This window comes from Oncorhynchus tshawytscha, linkage group LG16 (genome assembly GCF_018296145.1).
Source record: "Oncorhynchus tshawytscha isolate Ot180627B linkage group LG16, Otsh_v2.0, whole genome shotgun sequence".
NCBI lineage: Eukaryota > Metazoa > Chordata > Actinopteri > Salmoniformes > Salmonidae > Oncorhynchus > Oncorhynchus tshawytscha.
Window position 1 is genome coordinate 26,977,545 of NC_056444.1, and position 24,542 is coordinate 27,002,086.

Sequence of the window (24,542 nt, forward strand, 5' to 3'; positions counted from 1 at the left end):
GTTCTCATGTTCTGAGCAAGGAACTTAAATGTTAGCTTCCTTACATGGCACATATTGCACTTTTAGATGCTGCTACATGGACACTAGAATTGAACATTATGAAACAAAACGATTTATTGTTGAAGTAGGACTCCTTGCAGTACATTCTGATCGAAGACCATCAAAGGTAAGGGAATATTTATGTTGTCATTTTGTATTTCTGTTGACTCCAACATAGCGGAGAAATATTGTTACGTCTGAGCGCCGTCTCAGATTATTGCATGGTAAGCTTTTTCCGTAACGTAAAAAAAAATGTGACACAGCGGTTGCATTAAGAACCAGTGTCTTTTTAATTATATGTAGAACATGTATCTTTAGTCAAAGTTTATGATGAGTATTTCTGTTATCTGGCGTAGCTTTCTATAATTCCTCCGGACATTTTTGAGAATTTTCTGAACATGGCGTCAATGTAAACCGAGATTTATGGATACAAAATGCATATTATCGAACAAAAAATAAATGTACTGTGTAACATGTCATATGACTGTCATCTGATGAAGATTTTCAAGAGGTTAGTAAATGATTTTTTTTTAAATCCTGCTTTTTGTCATTTTATCTTTACAAAATGGCTGCCTTTTGTCTTTGTTTTGGTGGTGGTCTAACATAAATAAACATAAAGAACCCATAGTCTCAACAGGTTTATTTAACTAGGCAAGTCAGTTAAGAACAAATTCTTATTTACAATGACGGCCTACCCCGGCCAAAGCCGGACGACGCTGGGCCAATTGTGCTCTGCCCTATGGGACTACCCCCGGATGTGATGCTTTTTCCAATTTTTACTAACGACATGCCACTGACTTTGAGTAAAGCCAAAGTTTCAATGCATGCGGATGACTCAACACCATACACGTCAGCCACTACAGCGACTGAAATGACTGCAACACTCAACAAGGAGCTGCAGTTAGTTTCAGAGTGGGTGGCAAGGAATAAGTTATCCCTAAATATTTCTAAAACTGTAAGCATTGTGACGCCTCTTGCACTGAGATGCAGTGTCTTAGACCATTGTGCCACTCGGGAGCCCTCTTACCTGGAAGCTTATAAGAAATCATGCTATGCCCTCCGACAAACAATCAAACAGGCAAAGCGTCAATGAATCGTATTACAGGGCTTGCAAACAATTACAGACTACAAAGGGAAGCATAGCTGAAAGCTGCCCAGTGACACGAGCCTACCAGACGAGCTAAACTACTTCTATGCTCGCTTCGAGGCAAACAACTTCTTTGCTCGCTTTGAGGACAAGACAGTGCCACCGACACGTCCCGCTTCCAAAACCTGCGGGCTCTCCTTCACTGCAGCCAACGTGAGTGAACCCTCTCAAGGCTGCCGGCCCGGCATCCCTAGCCGTGTCCTAAGAGCATGAGCAGACAAGCTGGCTGGTGTGTTTACGGACATATTCGATCTATCCTTATCCCAGTCTGCTGTTCCCACATGCTTCAAGAGGGCCACCATTGTTCCTGTTCCCAAGAAAGCTAAGGCTAAAGCTAACTGAGCTAAATTACTATCGCCCCGTAGCACTCACCGTCATCATGAAGTGCTTTGAGAGACTAGTCAAGGATCATATCACCTCCAGCCTACCTGACACCCTAGACCCACTTCAATTTGCATACCTCCCCAATAGGTCCACAGACAATGCAATCGCAATCACACTGCACACTGCCCTAACCCATCTGGACAAAAGGAATACCTATGTAAGAATGCAGTTCATCGACTACAGCTCAGCATTTAACACCATAGTACCCTCCAAACTCGTCATCAAGCTCGAGACCCTGGGTCTCGACCCTGCCCTGTGCAACTGGGTCCTGGACTTCCTGACAGGCCGTCCCCAGGTGGTGTGGGTAGGAAACAACATCTCCACCCCGCTGATCCTCAACACTGGAGCCCCACAAGGGTGCGTTCTCAGCCCTCTCCTGTACTTCCTGTTCACCCATGACTGAGTGGCCATGCACGCCTCCAACTCAATCATCAAGTTTGCAGACGACACTACAGTGGTAGGCTTGATTACCAACAACGACGAGACGGCCTACAGGGAGGAGGTGAGAGCCCTCGGAGTGGTGTCAGGATAATAACCTCACACACAATGTCAACAAAACAAAGTAGATGATCGTGGACTTCAGGAAACAGCAGAGGGAGCAGCCCCCTATCCACATCGACGGGACAGTAGTAGAGAAGGTGGAAAGTTTTAAGTTCCTCGGTGTACACATCACGGACAAACTGAAATGGTCCACCCACACAGACAGCATGGTGAAGAAGGCGCAACAGCGCCTCTTCAACCTCAGGAGGCTGAAGAAATTAGTCTTGTCACCAAAAACACTCACAAACCTTTAGTCACAAACCTTTACAGATGCACAATCGAGAGCATCCTGTCCGTCTGTATCACCACCTGGTACGGCAACTGCTCCGCTCACAACCGCAAGGCTCTCCAGAGGGTAGTGAGGTCTGCACAACGCATCACTGGGGGCAAACTACCTGCCCTCCAGGACACCTACACCACCCGATGTCACAGGAAGGCCAAAAAGATCATCAAGGACAACATCCACCCGAGCCACCGCCTGTTCACCCCACTATCATCCAGAAGGCGAGGTCAGTACAGGTGCTGGGACAGAAAGACTGAAAAACAGCTTCTATCTCAAGGCCATCAGACTGTTAAACAGCCATCACTAACATTGAGTGGCTGCTGCCAACATACTGACTCAAATCTCTAGCCACTAATAATAAAAAATTGGATGTAATAAATATATCACTAGCCACTTTAAACAATGCCACTTTATATAATGTTTACATAGCCTACATTACTCATCTCATATGTATATACTGTACTCTATACCATCTACTGCATCTTGCTTATTCCGGCCATCGCTCATCCACATATTTTTATGAACATATTCTTATTCATTCCTGTAGTTGTTGTGAAATTGTTAAGATTACTTGTTAGACATTACTGCATGGTCGGAACTAGAAGCACAAGCATTTCACTACACTTGCATTAATATCTGCTAACCATGTGTATGTGACAAATAAAATTTGATTTGATTTGTCCGAATCTGTAATACCAATATGTTTTAAGCAGACCACCATAGTTCCTGTGCCCAAGAACACTAAGGTAACCTGCCTAAATGACTACCGACCCGTAGCACTCACGTCTGTAGCCATGAAGTGCTTTGAAAGGCTGGTCATGGCTCACATCAACACCATTATCCCAGAAACCCTAGACCCACCTGAATTTGCATATCGCCCCAACAGATCCACAGATGGTGCAATCTCTATTGCACTCCATACTGCCCTTTCCCACCTGGACAAAAGGAAAACCTATGTTAGATTGCAATTCATTGACTACAGCTCAGCATTCAACACCATCGTGCCCTTAAAGCTCATCAATAAGCTAAGGACCCTGGGACTAAACACCTCCCTCTGCAACTGGATCCTGGACTTCCTGACGGGCCGCCCCCAGGTGGTGAGGGTAGGTAACAACACATCCGCCATGTTGATCCTCAACACAGGGGCCCATCAGGGGTGCGTGCTCAGTCCCCTCCTGTATTCCCTGTTCACTCATGATTGCGCAGCCAGGCACGACCCCAACACCATCATTAAATTTGTCGATGACACAACAGTGGTAGGCCTGATCACCAACAACGATGAGACAGCCTATAGGGAGGAGGTCAGAGACCTGTCCGTGTGGTGCCAGCACAACCTCACCCTCAACGTGATCAAGGCAAAGGAGATGATTGTGGACTACAGGAAAAAGAGGACCGAGCACACCCCTATTCTTATCGATGGGGCTGCAGTGGAGCAGGTTGAGAGCTTCAAGTTCCTAGGTGTCCACATCACCAACAAATTAACATGGTCCAAGCACACCAAGACAGTCGTGAAGAGGGCACGAAAAACATATTCCCCCACAGGAGACTGAAAAGATTTGGCATGGGTCCTCAGATCCTCAAAAGGTTCTGTAGCTGCACCATCAAAATCATCCTGACTGGTTGCATCACTGCCTGGTATGGCAACTGCTCGGCCTCCGACCGCAAGGCACTACAGAGGATAGTGTGAACGGCCCAATACATCACCAAGGCCAAGCTTCCTGCCATCCAGGACCTCTATACCAGGCGGTGTCAGAGGAAGGCCCTAAAAATGGTCAAATACTCCAGCCACCCTAGTTATAGACTGTTCTCTTTGCTACCGCATGACAAGCAGTACCGGAGCACCAAGTCTAGGTCCAAGAGGGTGTTAAATAGCTTGTATCCCCAAAGCCATAAGACTCCTGAACATCTTATCAAATGGCTACCTATTTGCATTGTGTCCCCCCCCCCCCTCTTTTACACCACTGCTACTCTCTGTTGTTATCATCTATGCATAGTCCCTTTAATAACTCTACCAACATGTATATACAATATTCCCTCAACTAACCGGTGCACCAGCACATTGACTCTGTACCGGTACCCCCTGTTTATAGTCTAGCTATTGTTATTTTACTGCTGCTCTTTAATTACTTGTTACTTTTATTTCTTCTTCTTATCCCTATTTTTTAAAACTGCATTGTTGATTAGGGGCTTGTAGGTACGCATTTCTCTGTAAGGTCTACTACACCTGTTGTATTCAGAGGAAGTGACTAATGAAATTTGATTTGATTTTGTTTTAATATTTTAAAATGCTATGTACGTAAAAAAAAACAGAATGGGCTATGTCTGGCCCATGAATTCATTGTGTTTTTTTTCCAATATGGCCCATGTGCTGATCGAGTTTCACACCCCTGACTTAGGAGATAAAAGGAATTCAGAGGGAAGCTGTCAGAATGCCGATCAGACATACACAGTACAGCTGGCTGCTAGCTCAAGTTACATTGGGACTAGCTGGCAAAACATTTGGAAAAAACACTTGGAGAACCAATTTGAATACTAAACTACTTCTACAGATATATTTTCAGTTGGTTTGGTTTATTAATTGGCTGTTAATTTAAAGGTCGAACATAAGGAAAGTGTTAACTTTTTCCATAGACTCAATAGAGTACTTCAATCCTGCCTGCTAGCCTGGATTTTAAAGATCATGTTCATGGCCGTGAATAAGCTCTCTATACCTTATTAAGACACATATTAGCAGCACTGGTGTGGTAGTAACAAATGGGATCAGAACTCCTTTCTCATACTCAGTGGTAGTAGAGGAGTGAGGTAATATCCAGTGTCCCAGTACACCTGCTGTAGATAACAGAAGCTCTGCTATCAGAAGCCTACCGAGCCACAGGCACTGTGTTTTAGTCTCTACTATGTACCACCCACTAATTACCTATTGATTCAATCTGGAACTAAGGGGCAATTCATAGCTCAGGGGCTAACGAGATCAATAAAGAATTCAATGTCCATCCCTGCCTTTCACCCTCGCTGTAGCTGTCTCCTTCTGTGTCTGTCTGCCTCGCTCTCCCTCTCCGTATACGTATCTGTATCCCTCTCTCTCACTGTAGCTGTCTCTCCTTCTGTCTGTCTGCCTCCCTGTCTGCCTCGCTTTCCCTCTCCGTATCTGTATCCCTCTCTCTCGCTGTAGCTGTCTCTCCTTCTGTCTGTCTGCCTCGCTCTCCCTCACCGTATCTGTATCCCTCCCTCTCGCTGTAGCTGTCTCTCCTTCTGTGTCTGTCTGTCTGCCTCACTCTCCCTCTCCGTATCTGAATCCCTCTCTCTCGCTGTAGCTGTCTCTCCTTCTGTGTCTGTCTGCCTCCCTGTCTGCCTCGCTTTCCCTCTCCCTCTCCGTATCTGTATCCCTCTCTCTCGCTGCAGCTGTCTCTTCTTCTGTGTCTGTCTGCCTCGCTCTCCCTCTCCCTCTCCCTCTCCGTATCTGTATCCCTCTCTCTCGCTGCAGCTGTCTCTTCTTCTGTGTCTGTCTGCCTCGCTCTCCCTCTCCGTATCTGTATCCCTCTCTCTCACTGTAGCCGTCTCTCCTTCTGTGTCTGGCTGCCTCCTTGTCTGCCTCGCTCTCCCTCTCTGTATCTGTATCCCTCTCTCTCTTGCTGTAGCTGTCTCTCCTTCTGTCTGTCTGCCTCGCTCTCCCTCACCGTATCTGTATCCCTCCCTCTCGCTGTAGCTCTCTCCTTCTGTGTCTGTCTGTCTGCCTCACTCTCCCTCTCCGTATCTGAATCCCTCTCTCTCGCTGTAGCTGTCTCTCCTTCTGTGTCTGTCTGCCTCCCTGTCTGCCTCGCTTTCCCTCTCCCTCTCCGTATCTGTATCCCTCTCTCTCGCTGCAGCTGTCTCTTCTTCTATGTCTGTCTGCCTCGCTCTCCCTCTCCCTCTCCGTATCTGTATCCCTCTCTCTCGCTGCAGCTGTCTCTTCTTCTGTGTCTGTCTGCCTCGCTCTCCCTCTCCCTCTCCGTATCTGTATCCCTCTCTCTCACTGTAGCCGTCTCTCCTTCTGTGTCTGGCTGCCTCCTTGTCTGCCTCGCTCTCCCTCTCTGTATCTGTATCCCTCTCTCTCTTGCTGTAGCTGTCTCTCCTGTGTCTGTCTGCCTCGCTCTCCGTATCTCTCTCTGTCGGCTGATTTTCTTTCTATCTCTCGTTTTTTTTCACACACTATGTAAACACATACAGGAAGGAAAAGAGAAGCACATAGGAGTGTGAGAGGATCGAAACAGAGGAGCTGTCTTTATGATCAAACAGACAAGACTATATTTAACCGTGGAAGGAGAACATTTACATAGTCTTTTATTAAACACCAGCAAGAGATAGACGGGAATAATGAGGACATTAATTTGTTATCTGTAAAACTATCAGATATACAGTAAAAATGGTGCTTCTATAAATTCTTGACAATCCCTGAATGATTTACGGTACTAAACGTATGTATATATCGCTCCTCTCCCTCTAATTGATCCCCCTCTCCCATCATCTCACCCTTCTCTCCATCGCTCCTCTCCCTCTCTCTCTAATTGATCCCCCTCTCCCATCATCTCACCCTTCTCTCCATCGCTCCTCTCCCTCTCTCTCTAATTGATCCCCCTCTCCCATCATCTCACCCTTCTCTCCATCGCTCCTCTCCCTCTCTCTCTAATTGATCCCCCTCTCCCATCATCTCACCCTTCTCTCCATCGCTCCTCTCCCTCTCTCTCTAATTGATCCCCCTCTCCCATCATCTCACCCTTCTCTCCATCGCTCCTCTCCCTCTCTCTCTAATTGATCCCCCTCTCCCATCATCTCACCCTTCTCTCCATCGCTCCTCTCCCTCTCTCTCTAATTGATCCCCTCTCCCATCATCTCACCCTTCTCTCCCTCTCTCTCTAGTTGATCCCCCTCTCCCATCATCTCACCCTTCTCTCCATCGCTCCTCTCCCTCTCTCTCTAGTTGATCCCCCTCTCCCATCATCTCACCCTTCTCTCCCTCTCTCTCTAGTTGATCCCCTCTCCCATCATCTCACCCTTCTCTCCCTCTCTCTCTAATTGATCCCCCTCTCCCATCATCTCACCCTTCTCTCCCTCTCTCTCTAATTGATCCCCCTCTCCCATCATCTCACCCTTCTCTCCCTCTCTCTCTAATTGATCCCCCTCTCCCATCATCTCACCCTTCTCTCCCTCTCTCTCTAATTGATCCCCTCTCCCATCATCTCACCCTTCTCTCCCTCTCTCTCTAATTGATCCCCCTCTCCCATCATCTCACCCTTCTCTCCCTCTCTCTCTAATTGATCCCCCTCTCCCATCATCTCACCCTTCTCTCCCTCTCTCTCTAATTGATCCCCCTCTCCCATCATCTCACCCTTCTCTCCCTCTCTCTCTAATTGATCCCCCTCTCCCATCATCTCACCCTTCTCTCCCTCTCTCTCTAATTGATCCCCCTCTCCCATCATCTCACCCTTCTCTCCCTCTCTCTCTAATTGATCCCCCTCTCCCATCATCTCACCCTTCTCTCCATCGCTTCTCTATAACCCTCTCGGTCTGGATGGAGAATAGTAGAGACTAAGAAGAATAAAGACAGAAGTATTTAATGTGAATGAACATGATGTCCACAGACAGAAATAGAATGAAAATCCAGAGACAAGAAGATTTGTTTCTATTAAGGTAAATCCAATCCTTGTCTGCCAATCTGTATGACTACGAGCACAGATCAGAATGCATCAGGTATTGATGATCAGAGGCTATAAACTGTACTAACATTATTCAATGTACTTTTTTATTGTTTCTATCCAGTATCATTAGAACTGTATGAAGCAGATGATAAAATAAACAGTAAAAACTAAATCTTTGCCACATAGACGAAGTTAGAAGCTTCTATCCAAAGTGACTTAAAGTACAATGAATGAATACATTTTTCAGAATGTGTATGTGTAACAGAGTCTGTTAATGTGTGTCAGAATAAACACACCATTTACCATTCCTGGTAATACCTCAAACACATCTCTAACCAACTCTCTGCTCTCTGTTTGCACAGCAAACATATCCTTGTTCTTTAAATTTCAGATATTTCTCCTCAATGAGATAAAGTCATCTCAATGGTATGACTCTTACTGAGGCCTAAGACTAAAGCAAATAACCAAGAAGAGGCAGACTCAATCTAAACTAGTTACCATGACACTTACCACAATAACAACTTGAAGATGGCAGCGATTGCTACCGAGAGCAGATTTCAATCAAAATAATGAATCCTACTGCCAAAAGGAGCGAGGAACATCTACTAGCCAAGACGCAGATGGCCTACATGTGAGTTATATTGGTACGACTGTGACAATTGTATAGCAGTACAAAGCAAATAGTCTGCGGTGACTTCCTCACAGTCTAAGCAAGGTGAAGGAATTGGAGAAAGAAACAGAATGTACAAGACAGGAGGCCTATTCAGCCACATAGGAACATGAAAGGTCAATAGAAAATAATTCATTCTAATTAAAACAATTGGTTTATGCAGTTGCATGGCAGCACAAAATAAATAGTATACTGTAGGGTGTCCAATCAAAAAAGTATCTTTTGACAAAATGGGTAAAATAATAAATTATAAGTGTCTAGACAATCCTCTAAGAAAACCAAAAGTCCAAACCTCATGTCTCCATCATAATCCGTTGAAAGGTTATTGGAGTTTTTACCCTTGTAGGATGGTCAAAATTAGAGTGACTAAATCAATGGAGGCCAGAGGAAAAAAGTGATCATAAATCTTGAAAATTCCATCTCATCAGCTAGTCTGGATGCTGTGCAAGAACTGAGGCCACTGGCTACTTGACAGGCTCACTTTCCCATTGAACTCATCATATTTCTTCTTGAATCCGCAGGACATAAAACAATAACAGAGGTAAATACAATACATTGATTTTGAGACATGACATGTAGTATTTCATATTTTAGTAGATTTCTCACAAAAACAAGCGTATCTCTATGAAATGTCAACGGATACCAAGCTATTTACTTTCAAAGCCTTTTACATTTCATTCAGCTGTGACCCCCAGAAACAACTTTGACGACTACCACCACAAAATGTTAAATTCTCAAAGGTCATTACGAGGAAACGTTACGAAATCCCACTTTTTGAATATAACTATTATAATATGTTAGAGAAAGACCCCACTGAATGATTCAGAACTGGTGGTCGACCTGCCTATACTGGTAGATAGGCCTAGTGCATGGTTCTGACTGACTGTCTGGTGGTCGACCTGCCTATACTGGTAGATAGGCCGAGTGCATGGTTCTGTTTGTCCCTGGTGTCCGACCAGCCTATACTGTGCACCTCCCCTCTCTTTCCGTCCCTCGCTAGCTCGTTATGAAGGATACAAGTGTTTGTGTTCTCGTAAGTACAGCAACTAATCAGTCTCCTCCGTTCCAAAAATACTGAATCTTAGGAGTCGATTCCTAGTGGAATCGAATCTTGACACTCACAAATGGGACATCGGGAGCCGACGTGCAAGGAGTCAACTCTCCACAATTACGGCTTCGTCGTAACAGTTGGAAAAATGGCATAGAAAGGCAAGTGACAGCAGAGAAGTCCTGTATAGCAATACTTTAAGATGTTAAATGAGAATGTGGTGAAATACAAAACATTGTGAATTTACGTGGAATTTAGTGAATTTTTCTTATTGTTTTAATGGAAAACAACTTTTTTTTTAAATGGCAGTTTAAACATTAATTACAATTTTTTTTTACATCACTACTGCATACACAAAAACACGCACACAGCCACACACAAAGGTTGAATATTTTTCCAGTATTTAAAAAAAAAAGTTTAATCCCAAGAATAAATCACTTTTCTCCCGAGTAATCCAGTATTTCTCACCAAAACCAGAAGTGTCAATCAAAAGCATTATAAAGCATATGAATATGTCTTGATTTGATTACAATTTTGATCAGAATGAAAATTCTAACCTGATGCAATCTGAGCCATACATTAAATACATTAAGTGCCCTACATTAATGACATTCAATGAACCCAAGCCTAAAAAAGCTTAGCCTACCTCCTCTTTCTCTCTCTATTGTTGCTTCATTCCTCCTCGCTTTCAACAGTTCAATTAAATATGTTTTGTTGTCTTTATCTTCATCGTTCTAATGACATCCTTCAATAATACAGGACTAGGATTAGATTCAGAAGGCTTTCACTTCTCTTCACCAAGATTGATTGGTTATGGGTCTGAATAAATAACTGCTATAGCATATCGCCATCGCATAACCCATCATGAATTAGATAAATATAAGGCTAATACTGCATTGAATATATTACCTGAAAGAGGTTGGCTAGGACACCTACTGTATATATAGGGCTATATATCAATCTAGAAAGGGATTATCTATTTTTGGATGTAATTTGAATGGAGTTGATGGAGAGAGAGACTGCGAGAGAGTGCTCGCACATGCATTGATTTATAGCAACGATATTCGAGTGATAGGCTGTTTTGAAACTCAGGCTGCAATTAGAAAAATAATAATCTTTACAATAAAAAAAACAAGGTGACCCACGAAAGCCAGATGGATATGGGTAAATTAGATGTGCATTCAGTTTTATATCACCGTAGCTATGCTGCAGCAAATGTATGTCTACCTGTCACAAGAAAAAAAGTTACCATGATGAGATGATAGATCTACATGCACTGTGAACTCCATACTGAGATGGGCTGTCTGTCCCCACCCTAAGTGTTGATTCTTCATGCAGAGGCCGGAGACAAGCCAGATATAGACATTGTATATAATTTAACAGTCCCATTTCACGCCATGCTGTTCATGTAAATAATTTATAATAATTTACCGGTTTCTGGCAGTTATTTATCCAGGGAAAAAGGAGTGGTTTTGGGCAGTAAATCTCAGTAACCGAGTTCCCGCCATTCAACCCTAACACACACTGGCACAAAGGCACAGATGCAGAGACAGTGAATACTAAGAGCTGCCTGCCTGCTCATACACACCTGAGTGCTCTGTCAGGCAAGTCATTGTGTGACTAAACTTGTCTGTCTGGATATTACTTTAAGCAACAACAAAAAGGGAAGACATTATCCAACAGTTTCTTCTCTCTATTCATGTAGATGAATTGTGGATTGGATCTTTTATCATTACTCATTTTCACTGGGTCTGAAAGTGACTCGTATGGAGATAATTCACTTTATAAAGATATTATTAAAGGAAAATTCCACCCAAAACCTACAATACATGACCAAAAGTATGTGGACACCTGCTCGTCAAACATCTCTTTCCAAAATCACGACCATTAATATGGAGTTGCTCCCCCCCGTTGCTGCTACAACAGCCTCCACTCTTCTGGGAAGACGTTCCACTAGATGTTGGAACATTGCTGCGGGGACTTGCTTCCATTCAACCACAAGAGCATTAGTGAGGTCGGGCACTGATGTTGGGCGATTAGGCCTGGCTCGCAGTTGACGTTCCAATTCATCCCAAAGGTGTTCGGTGGGGTTGATGTCAGGGCTCTGAGCAGGCCAGTCAAGTTATTCTACACCGATCTTAACAAACTATTTCTGTATGGACCTCGCTTTGTGCACATGGGCATTGTCATGCTGAAACAGGAAAGGGCCTCCCCCAAACTGTTGCCACAAAGTTGGAAACACAGAATCATCTACAATGTCATTTATGCTGTAGCGTTAAGATTTCCCTTCACTGAAACTAAAGGGCCTAGCCCAAACCATAAATTACAGACCCAGACCATTATTCCTTCTCCACCAAACTTTACAGAGGGCACTATGCATTCGGCCAGGTAGCGTTGTCCTGGCATCTGCCAAACCCAGATTTGTCCGTCGAACTGCCAGATGGTGAAGCGTAATTCATCACTCCAGAGAACGCATTTCCACTGCTCCAGAGTCAAATGGTGGCGAGCTTTACACCACTCCAGCCAACGCTTGGCATTGTGCATGGTGATCTCGGGCTTGTGTGCGGCTGCTCGGCCATGGAAACCCATTTCATGAAGCTCCTGACGAACAGTTCTTGTGCTGACTTTGCTTCCAGAGGTAGTTTGGAACTCGGTAGTGAGTTTTGCAATAGAGGACAATTTCTACGGGCTATGCGCTTCAGCACTCGGCGGTCCTATTCTGTGAGCTTGTGTGGCCTACCACTTCGCGGCTGAGCCATTGTTGCTCCTAGGCGTTTCCAGCACTTACAGTTGACTGGGGCAGCTCTAGCATAGACGGTGCCATGTTAAATGTCACTGAGCTCTTCATTAAGGCCATTATACTGCCAATGTTTCTCTATGGAGATTGTATGGCTGTGTGCTCAATTTTATACACCCACTAATTTGAAGGGATGTCCACATACTTTGTATATATAGTGTATATTTTTGAATTTGTTCCATTAATCCATTGTTGATATAGTCACAACATGTTTTGCAAGTCAGCAATCATGTTTTGAAGATATATAACTTTGTATTTTGAAAGTCATCCTTTAATATTGATCTATAAGCCATGAATCCTAACAAAAAAGGATTGTTACCAGAATTAAATGAAATCATGCTGACTCATGCCGGGCATTGAAACATGGTGGTGTTGAATCACTTTAACCCTTGAAAGGCTGCTTCTGCTTTCTGGTTACCAGAGAGGAATGACATCCTGCCGACTCATGCCGCCCGGCTCAAACATGGCAGCTGGAGCGTTGCCGTGGCGACGAGGTGACCCTGACTATTAGCACATGTAAAGCTTTATCCCACTAAGAGGCTCACAGGAGAACACAACCAATCTGGCCCGGCAGAGAGGAGGGAGGGGGAGAGGGATAGTGGAGAGAGAGAGAGAGAGAGATAGAGAGACTAGTACTGTTCCAATATGAGGATTGAGGAACCGCCAGTGCTGCAGCACTTCCATATGAGATGAAACTGTTTTTTTTAGATCAGATGGAACAAAGAAGAGACAAGGAGAAGAAGTCAAGGTAGACTACTGAGTTGCACCCCTGAGTGTCAGTTGGGAAGGAAGAGGCGAGACAGTCTCCCTCAATAAGAACTGATCCGAGAGCTGTGCCTCTGACTATGGGAGTGACTGGCAGGTCAGGACCCCTGGAAGGCCAGGTCCGACTCTCTTTCTCTATAGGATGTCTATTCTGTCCGTCAATCTCTCTCTCATACTGTATGTTGCATCTCTGTCCTTACCTTGGAAATATTGCTGGACCTGCTGGCAGAATGACCGAGGGGCTTCTCATTCTGAAAGAGAGGACCAGAAAGACTTAGTACATTCAAATTACATACAAATGACAAAATATCTTCTTCCCCGAGCTGTGTTAGAGACATAAGAGATACAAAGGAGAATTTCTATCTGTTGTCAATTTGACAGTGATTACACATGATAAAATGTCTCGTAATGATTATTATATCTTGATTATTACTGTTGTTTAGGGTAGCTCTCATTGTTTTGTTTTACTGCGGAGCCCCTAGTCCAGCTCTACATGCCTCTGTTAGCTCCCTTGCCCCACCCCCCACACATGCGGAGACCGCACCTAGCTTAACTGGCGCTTCCAGAGATGAAGCCTCTCTCATCGTCACTCAATGCCTAGGTTTACCTCCACTGTACTCGCACCTTACCATGCCCTTGTCTGTGCATTATGCCCTGAATCTATCCTACCACGCTCAGAAGTCTGCTCCTTTCACTCTCTGTCCCCAATGCACTAGACGACCAGTTCTTATAGCCTTTAGCCGTACCCTTACCCTACCCCTCTTTTCCTCTGGTGATGTAGAGGTTAACCCAGGCCCTGTGTGTCCCAAGGCGCTCTCATTTGTTGACTTCTATAACCGGAAAAGCCTTGGGTTCATGCATGTTAACATCAGTCTCCTCCCTAAGTTTGCTTTATTCACTGCTTTAGCACACTCCGCCAACCCTGATGTCCTAGCCGTGTCTGAATCCTGGCTTAGGAAGGCCACCAAAAATTCTGAAATGTCCATCCCCAACTACAACATTGTCCGATAAGATAGAAATGCCAAAGGTGGCGGAGTTGCAATCTACTGCAGAGAGAGCCTGGAGAGTTCTGTCATACTATCCAGGTCTGTGCCCAAACAGTACGAGCTTCTACTTTTAAAAATCCACCTTTCCAGAAATAAGTCTCTCACCGTTGCCACTTGTTATAGACCCCCCTCAGCTCCCAGCTGTGCCCTGGACACCATATGTGAATTGATTGCCCCCATCTATAGTCAGAGTTCGTACTGTTAGGTGACCAAAACTGGGATATGCTTAACACCCCGGCTGTCCTACAATCTAAGATAGCTGCCCTCAATCTCACACAAATGATCAAGGAACCTACCAGGTACAACCCCAAATCCCTCTAAATACACTTCTGCTCTTTTCAACCAGGATCTCCGTGATCACTGCCTCATTGCCTGCGTCCGTTATGGGTCCGCTGTCAAACGACCACCCCTCATCACTGTCAAACGCTCCCTAAAACACTTCTGTGAGCAGGCCTTTCTAAATTGACCTGCCCGGGTATCCTGGAAGGATATTGACCTCATCCTGTCAGTAGAGGATGCCTGGTTGTTCTTCAAAAGTGCCTTCCTCACCATCTTAAATAAGCATGCTCTTTTCAAAAAATGTAAAAATAAGAACAGATATAGCCCTTGGTTCACTCCAGACTTGACTGCCCTTGACCAGCACAAAAACATTTTGTGGCGCACTGCACTAGCTTCGAATATAGCCTTTAGTTGCGATATGCTACTTTTCAGGAAAGTCAGGAACCAATATACACAGTCAGTTAGGAAAACAAAGGCTAGCTTTTTCAAACAGAAATTTGCATCCTGCAGCACTAATTCCAAAAAGTTTTGGGACACTGTAAAGTCCATGGAGAATAAGAGCACCTCCTCTCAGCTGCCCACTGCACTGAGGCTAGGAAACACTGTCACCACCGAAAAATCCACGATAATTGAGAATTTCAATAAGTATTTCTCTATGGCTGGTCACGCTTTCCACCTGGCTACCCCAACCTCGATCAACAGCTCTGTACCCCCCGCAGCAACTGGCCCAAGCCCCCCCCTGCTTCTCCTTCACCCAAATCCAGACAGCTGATGTCCTGAAAGAGCTGCAGAATCTAGATCCCTACAAATCATCTGGGCTAGACAATCTGGACCCTCTCTTCCTAAAATGATCCGCCGCCATTGTCGCAACCCCTATTACTAGTCTGTTCAACCTCTCTTTTTTATCGTCTGAGATCCCTAAAGATTGGAAAGAGGCTGCAGTCATCCCCCTCTTCAAAGGGGGTGACACTCTAGAGCAAAACTGTTACAGACCTATATCCATCCTGTCCTGTCTTTCTAAAGTCTTCGAAAGCCAAGTGAACAAACAGATCACCGACCATCTCGAATCCCAGCGAACCTTCTCCACTATACAATCCGGTTGACCAGCTCACTGGTCACCATAGCAACACCCACCTGTAGCAAGCACTCCAGCAGGTATATTTCACTGGTTGTCCCCAAAGCTAACATCTACTTTGGCCTCGGCTGTCAGAGCAGCTTACCGATCGCTGCAGCTGTACACTGCCCATCTGTAAATAGCCCATCCAACCAACTACCTACCTCATCCCCATATTTATTTTTGTTTTTTTTTCTGCTCTTTTGCACACCAGTATTTCTACTTGCACCTCCTCATCTGCACATCTATCACTCCAGTGTTAATTGCTGAATTGTAATTACTTTGACCCTATGGCCTATTTATTGCCTTACCTCCTTACTTCATCTGCACACACACCATATACAGATCTTCTATTATGTTATTGACTGTATGTTTGTTTATTCCATGTGTAACTCTGTGTTGTGGTTTTTTCGCACTGCTTTGCTTTATCTTGGCCAGGTTGCAGTTGTAAATGAGAACTTGTTCTCAACTGGCCTACCTGGTTAAATAAAGGTGTTCTCAACTGGCCTACCTGGTTAAATAAAGGTGTTCTCAACTGGCCTACCTGGTTAAATAAAGGTGTTCTCAACTGGCCTACCTGGTTAAATAAAGGTGTTCTCAACTGGCCTACCTGGTTAAATAAAGGTGTTCTCAACTGGCCTACCTGGTTAAATAAAGGTGTTCTCAACTGGCCTACCTGGTTAAATAAAGGGGAAATACATATTTTTTAAAAAAGACATCTTGATTATTACAAGATGTAATCTCGCTCTCTCTCTGTTTATACATTACCATACTGATGCTTTCGCAACAAGTTCAGTGGAAGTCAGAAGAGGCCCGCGCCCACACACACACACACACACACACACACACACACACACACACACACACACACACACACCCTACAAAATAAAAACTCACCCACCCAATTTCTGAGAAGATGATATGATCTCTTTATGGTCTTATTACTGTGAAGTGATCACACACACACCTGATAAACTGTGTGTTTATCTGTGTTTGGCCATAATGGTTGGTGAAATGTTAGATGTGTTCTTTATGAAGAGCTGAAACATACAGGATCATACTTCTAGTGAGAAACAGAGCAAAAGGAATAGAGAGAGTAAGAGAGAGGAAGAGAGAGAGACGGTATGGAAGGAAAGAAAGAAAGATAGAAGGAAAGATGTAAAGAGAGGGAGAAAGAGTAAGATATAGAAGGAAAGAGAGAGGGGGAGAGAATGAGAAAATGGGGAACAAATTATCATTGTCCCCTGGTTGGTGAAAATGTTAAATGTGTTCTTTATGAAGAGCTGATGTAATAACTCTCTTCTGCGATGGAGTAATGATGATGAACTCAAGGACAAGGTTGCCATGAGAACGGAGGGAAATAAGGCCACTAATACCACAGCCTCCAATTGAATAGGACAGGGTTGATTAGAATAGGAAGAGGAGAGGAGGAGAGATGGATGGATAAATGAGAGGAAGGAAGAGTAAAGTGCTGAACTCTCCATACTCAGATTAGTGAGAAAAGAGACAAGCATTTAGTCATGGCAAGGAACTAATTTACTTTTTCTTGTCTCTGTTTCTCTCTTCATCCTTCTCTGCCTTTCCCTCTGTCTCAGTTTCCCTCTCTCACACACTAACTCACAAACAGTGAGTTGTCTCAGTGACAGTAGTGACAGTAGTCTAAGGATTTAGCCTTGAGAGTCATTCATTATTCTGTGAGAGAAAGTCAAATTTCAGACGTTTCTCTCTCTCCCTACATTCGTGGACTGGGTAACAACCATCGACTGTATATAAATGGACATCGATGACGTCACACCACTCATTCTTATGTGACGACTCAATAGTGCATTTGAAGCTCAAGAAGTCGGTTTTAGCCAAGATGGTGTCTCATGGAGCGGATTCTCAAGACATAACATGTGCAGTTTGAGCTCCTCCAGGAGGTGACGTAGCAGGCTAGCTCATTTCTGCCTCCTCTCATTGAGTATCTCAAGTTTAAGGTCGACTAGGGTTCTGCAGGCTACTGTAGCAACTACATTAAAACGTATAACTCCCGTGTGAGATTTTTTAAAAAGAAGACATAAATCTGGTGTATTAGAAGCAATTATTGGTACCATGATTGTCATAAAAAAATATATATATATTTACACGAATGTTACCATTCACTATAATGGGTGGGAATCCTGCTTCCTGAAAACCACAGCCTGCAGTACCCCAGTCAGCCTTGAACTTCAGGGCTTCAACGTGAGGAGGAAGTTGTTCTCCCCTAGTAACAACCCCTGGCTGTGAGGATCCAGGCCAGTGTTAGGGGGATAAAGGGAGGATCAGGAGGATAGGACAGAGAAGAGGAGACATTTTATCTTGGTGTTTCACGGGCCTCAGAGCTTCAGGGCCTCTGTCTGGGCTGGACCTTCCCTCTGTCTGAGGACTTTTACAAAGTTACATCTTTTCAGAACAGAGTTATCTTGTGAAATTCCAATCTTCCTAAGTTCACCTCCAAACAGCAGGTCCAGTAATATTTCCAAGGTAAGGACAGAGATGGAACATACAGTATGCGAGTGAGTGAGTGAGATTGATTGATGGAAAGAAGAGACATCCTGTAGAGAAAGAGAGTCAGGCCTGTCAGAAGTTTTTATTCCTCAAAAGTAGAACAGTATCAACTATATCATCTTCTTTCCCTGAACCAGACGGTTAAATTAAAACCATAGAAATATAATGGGGATGTCAGTTCTTTTCAATGTATTTCTATTTGTGATGCATCTTCTATTTCTGCATACAGCCTACAACCAACCCAGTACAACGTCACCATGCACAGATTCAAAACAACACCAGTGACATCAGCTATTCTCCACAACATAGCGAAGCTAGCATCATTAGCGTCTGGCAGCTAACTATAATTAGCACGTAATTGCTAACTACCGCAGCGATCCAAAACTTCAATAAATAACCCTTTACACTGAGTGTCAAGGAGCAGAAGTTTCTTTAGCTTTGTTTGATATGCCGTTAAATGCATCATTAAGGGTGAAATGTGTTGGCGGAGGGCTCCCCTCCTGACTACCCTCCTGGTTACCCCCCTGACTCCCCTCCTGGTTACCCCCCTGACTACCCTCCTGGTTACCCCCCTGACTCCCCTCCTGGCTCCCCTCCTGGCTCCCGTAGCTTCATATCACAGCGTGGCCAAATGCTTCTAATGACATGTTCATAAGACAGGAAGATATAAATGTTATAACAGCCCAGAAGGAGTCTGGAAGTGCAGAATTCTCTATCACTCAATTTAAGGGCTTTATTGGGCATGGGAAACATATGTTAACATTGCCAAAGCAAGTGAACTAGATAATTAACAAAAATGAAAAGTAAACATTACACTCACAAACGTTCCAAAAAAATAAAGACATTGCACATGTCATATTATGTGCAAATAGTTAAAGTACAAAATGGAAAATAAATAAATACAAATTCTTTGTGGATCTATGTAATCTGAGGGAAATATGTGTCTCTAATATGGTCATACATTTGGCAGGAGGTTTTGTGGGCAGTGTGCACATAGCCCGTCTCCTCTTGAGAGCCAGGTCTGCCTACGGCAGCCTTTCTCAATAGCAAGGCTATGTTCTCTGAGTCTGTAGACTTCCTTTCAGGTGGTTGTAGAATTTAACACCTCTTTTCTGGATTTTGATCATTAGCGGGTATCGGCCTAATTCTGCTCTGCTCTGCATTATTTGTTGTTTTACATTGTACACTGAGGATATTATTGCAGAATTCTGCATGCAGAGTCTCAATTAGGTGTTTTTCCCATTTTGTGAATTCTTGTTGGTGAGCGGACCCCAGACCTCACACCCATAAAGGGCAATGGGTTATATAACTGATTCAAGTATTTTTAGCCAGATCCTAATTGATATGTCAAATTGGTGTTCCTTTTGATGGCATAGAAGGCCCTTCTTGCCTTGTCTCTCAGATCGTTCACAGCTTCGTGGAAGTTACTGTGGCGCTGATGTTTAGGCCACGGTACGTATAGTTTTTTTGTGTGCTCTAGGGTAACGGTGTCTAACTAGAATTTGTATTTGTGGCCCTGGCAACTGGACCTTTTTTGGAACACCATTATTTTGGTCTTAATGAGATTTACTGTCAGGGCCCAGGTCTGACAGAATCTGTGCAGAAGATCTAGGTGCTGCTGTAGGCCCTCCTTGGTTGGGGACAGAAGCACCAGATCATCAGAAAACAGTAGACATTTGACTTCAGATTCTAGTAGGGTGAGGCCGTTTTTTTTTTTCTCTCTCTCTCTTAATTATCTACTATCAGATAAGACAGACAGACTGGGAGGGAGATGGAGATAGAGAGCGAGAGAGATCACTATCAGAGTCAGTGATAATGAGGAGAAAGGTGGAAACAGAATTAAATCATCAGAACTAATGGTCTGAATAGACACACACACAATGATGAGGATAATGGGGAAATTTGTGTGATGTGAATCCTGTCCATAGAGCTCTCCATAGAAGAGGACACACCTGGAGGCCACAGACCTGCACAGAGCATAGTGTGTCTGTGAACGGCCATCTGCTCATCAACCTGTGCAGATACAGACATTCACCATTGACAGAACTCTCTCATCACACACTGTTATGACTGAAGTACTACTGCTATTCTAAAATAGGCTGTTTGAATCCTGATTGGTTGAAAGGAGAGATTTATTCACCCCAATCCCTGGGTAGCAGTTTGATTTGAATGGTCAATGCGCATCCACTGACCCGCAGCTACTGTGCCTCAGGATAATACTACAGTTTAACCAGTAGAATATGCCAGATAGTGCGATACAAAAGCTGTCAAATATTATAATAGTACATATCAATGACTGTCACTTTGTGTCAACTTATTGAAACTAATGGCCCTTTATGAAACAGATGATTACAGTCAATCAGCCACGACCACCGTTTTGATTAAAACTAGAAAAGGACAATGTTTTAGTCCGATAGCCAACAACCCTTCTCATATATATTCTGCAGCACACATATAACTGTGTATATTAAAGGTTACTGGTATTGGATCATATCGTTAGGACATAAGATAAGACACTTCTGAGAGGAAGACAGTGATACTGATCTCACACGATTCTGGGTATAAAAAAACATGAAAAACCCACTGGAAATGTTTGCCTTATCTCCACTGGTTCAATGACAGCACATCCTGAAGCCTGGTCTCACACACACACACACACACACACACACACACACACACACACACACACACACACACACACACACACACACAGGCTGTGTGTGGTCAGCTAACGAGGATGCGGACCAGATGGGAATGTTAGAATGTAAACTATGCACAGTAACAATAATCACCAGAGGTTACTGTGAACCACTGCAACACAGGACTCCAGTTCTAGCCATACAGATATACACACATGTCCTGCATGTCTCTGGTTCTAGTGGTTGACCCTGTCTGATGAGCAGAATGGCCAGTACAGGGCTATAAGACAATGGAAGTGGGATACATACACCGCCCATAGACACTGATCTAAGATCAGTTTTGTGTTTTCCTCCCTAATGGTAGAATTTTGTTGAGGGTAAGCTGATCCTAGACCTTTAGTAAAACTGTAGTGACAGTATGCTGTTTCCACTACATGAGACAGCAGCAATCCTTAGCATTAGCTCAGCAAAAACACAGTCCCACAGTTAGCTTGTAAATTAGGTCTGACAGAGGAAAGAGACTGTGTGTGTGTGTTAGAGAGAACTAGAGACATCACATATGTGTGTGTTAAAACCACAGTTCCACAGAGATAGCTCATAAGTAGGCCTGCAGCTAAAAGCAGGAAACAGCCTGTGAGTGAGTGAGTGAGTGAGTGAGTGAGTGAGTGAGTGAGTGAGTGAGTGAGTGCGTGTGAAAAACTTCACAACAGCAGGAAGTTGAGAATATGGTTATACCTCCCCTCTTCCTCCCTCTTTCACCTCCCACCCACTCTCATCTGCCTCTCATCTTCCTCCCCCTCTCATTCCTCTTTTCCTCTCCTCTTCTCCCTCTCAATCTTCCTCTGATCCCTCCTCCCCCTCTCTTCCTCCCCACATCATCTCTCAACTGCAAACTGCATCTCATCCTGCCTACCCCCCTCTATCTGCCTCCCTTCCATCCCTCCTCCTCTCTCGTAATTACATCAGTGTGTCAGAACAGGAACGGGATATGGGAGACTAGTATGTTCTAGTCTAGTGTGTCTGCTGCTCTGACACTGATACAGGGCTGTCTGAACAGAGCTAACAACACTGATACAGGGCTGCCTGAACAGAGCTAGCAACACTGATACAGGGCTGCCTGAACAGAGCTAGCAACACTGATACAGGGCTGTCTTAACAGAGCTAACAACACTGATACAGGGCTGTCTGAACAGAGCTAGCAACACTGATACAGGGCTGTCTGAACAGAGCTAACAACACTGATACAGGGCTGTCTGAACAGAGCTAGCAACACTGATACAGGGCTGTCTGAACAGAGCTAACAACACTGATACAGGGCTGCCTGAACAGAGCTAACAACACTGATACAGGGCTGCCTGAACAGAGCTAACAACACTGATACAGGGCTGCCTGAACAGAGCTAACAACACTGATACAGGGCTGCCTGAACAGAGCTAACAACACTGATACAGGGCTGCCTGAACAGAGCTAACAACACTGATACAGGGCTGTCTTAACAGAGCTAACAACACTGATACAGGGCTGTCTGAACAGAGCTAGCAACACTGATACAGGGCTGTCTGAACAGAGCTAGCAACACTGATACAGGGCTGTCTGAACAGAGCTAGCAACACTGATACAGGGCTGTCTGAACAGAGCTAACAACACTGATACAGGGCTGTCTGAACAGAGCTAACAACACTGATACAGGGCTGTCTGAACAGAGCTAGCAACACTGATACAGGGCTGTCTGAACAGAGCTAACAACACTGATACAGGGCTGCCTGAACAGAGCTAACAACACTGATACAGGGCTGCCTGAACAGAGCTAACAACACTGATACAGGGCTGCCTGAACAGAGCTAACAACACTGATACAGGGCTGCCTGAACAGAGCTAACAACACTGATACAGGGCTGCCTGAACAGAGCTAACAACACTGATACAGGGCTGCCTGAACAGAGCTAACAACACTGATACAGGGCTGCCTGAACAGAGCTAACAACACTGATACAGGGCTGCCTGAACAGAGCTAACAACACTGATACAGGGCTGCCTGAACAGAGCTAACAACACTGATACAGGGCTGCCTGAACAGAGCTAACAACACTGATACAGGGCTGCCTGAACAGAGCTAACAACACTGATACAGGGCTGCCTGAACAGAGCTAACAACACTGATACAGGGCTGTCTGAACAGAGCTAACAACACTGATACAGGGCTGCCTGAACAGAGCTAACAACACTGATACAGGGCTGCCTGAACAGAGCTAACAACACTGATACAGGGCTGCCTGAACAGAGCTAACAACACTGATACAGGGCTGTCTGAACAGAGCTAACAACACTGATACAGGGCTGCCTGAACAGAGCTAACAACACTGATACAGGGCTGCCTGAACAGAGCTAACAACACTGATACAGGGCTGCCTGAACAGAGCTAACAACACTGATACAGGGCTGCCTGGACAGAGCTAGCAACACTGATACAGGGCTGTCTGAACAGAGCTAGCAACACTGATACAGGGCTGTCTGAACAGAGCTAACAACACTGATACAGGGCTGTCTGAACAGAGCTAGCAACACTGATACAGGGCTGTCTGAACAGAGCTAGCAACACTGATACAGGGCTGTCTGAACAGAGCTAACAACACTGATACAGGGCTGTCTGAACAGAGCTAGCAACACTGATACAGGGCTGTCTGAACAGAGCTAACAACACTGATACAGGGCTGTCTGAACAGAGCTAACAACACTGATACAGGGCTGCCTGAACAGAGCTAACAACACTGATACAGGGCTGCCTGAACAGAGCTAACAACACTGATACAGTGCTGTCTGAACAGAGCTAACAACACTAATACAGGGCTGCCTGAACAGAACTAACAACACTGATACAGGGCTGCCTGAACAGAACTAACAACACTGATACAGGGCTGTCTGAACAGAACTAACAACACTGATACAGGGCTGCCTGAACAGAGCTAACAACACTGATACAGGGCTGCCTGAACTAGTAAGAGGCAATGGCATGGGCTTTTCTCATTGAATTATGTAAAAGAGGGAGAGAGAGAGAAAGACGGGAGAAACAGACAGAGAGACATAATGACAGAGAGAATGAGAAAGAGAGAGATGATGAGAAAACAATGGAGAAAGTGATCAGTATTCGAGTGTGTGAAAAGTCCTTGTTTTGAGACCCAGATAAGGATGCATGTGTCAGTTGGAGCTTGAGGCACATTTCCTCATTAAGCACAAGTACAACTTGGTTTGCTTTCCTCTGAATCACTTGAGGGTTTATTTCTGTGTGAGTCCAGTAGTGTCCCCCAAATGGCAGCCTATTCCCTACAGTGCACCTCTTCTGACCACAGCCCTATGGATTTCCCTATCTGAAAGTAGTGCACTATAAAGGGAATAGGCTGCCATTTGGGAAGCCGAGCAGAACATGTAGCCACAGATAATCAGTGCACCATAATTAACTGTGTTGACTGGCTCGGCCCTCAGCTCCTCTGTGATGTAACCCTAACAACAACCACACACACACACACACACACACACACAGAAAGCAGAGGTCAGAACAGCAGAGACCACAGCAGAGGAGAGCGCAGAGCTGC

The 24,542-nt window shown here is 44.6% G+C and overlaps 1 protein-coding gene across 3 annotated transcripts in view; it reads right to left on the minus strand.

The window, feature by feature from the left end:
• LOC112253188 (E3 ubiquitin-protein ligase MARCHF8-like) overlaps positions 1 to 24,542 on the minus strand; it is a 153,102-nt gene that overhangs the window by 34,561 nt on the left and 93,999 nt on the right. For all 3 annotated transcript variants that reach the window (XM_042299048.1, XM_042299049.1, XM_042299050.1), the window contains one exon: positions 13,549 to 13,599. In XM_042299048.1, the coding sequence (XP_042154982.1) occupies positions 13,549 to 13,599 (51 nt within the window). The remainder of the gene's footprint in view (positions 1 to 13,548; positions 13,600 to 24,542) is intronic.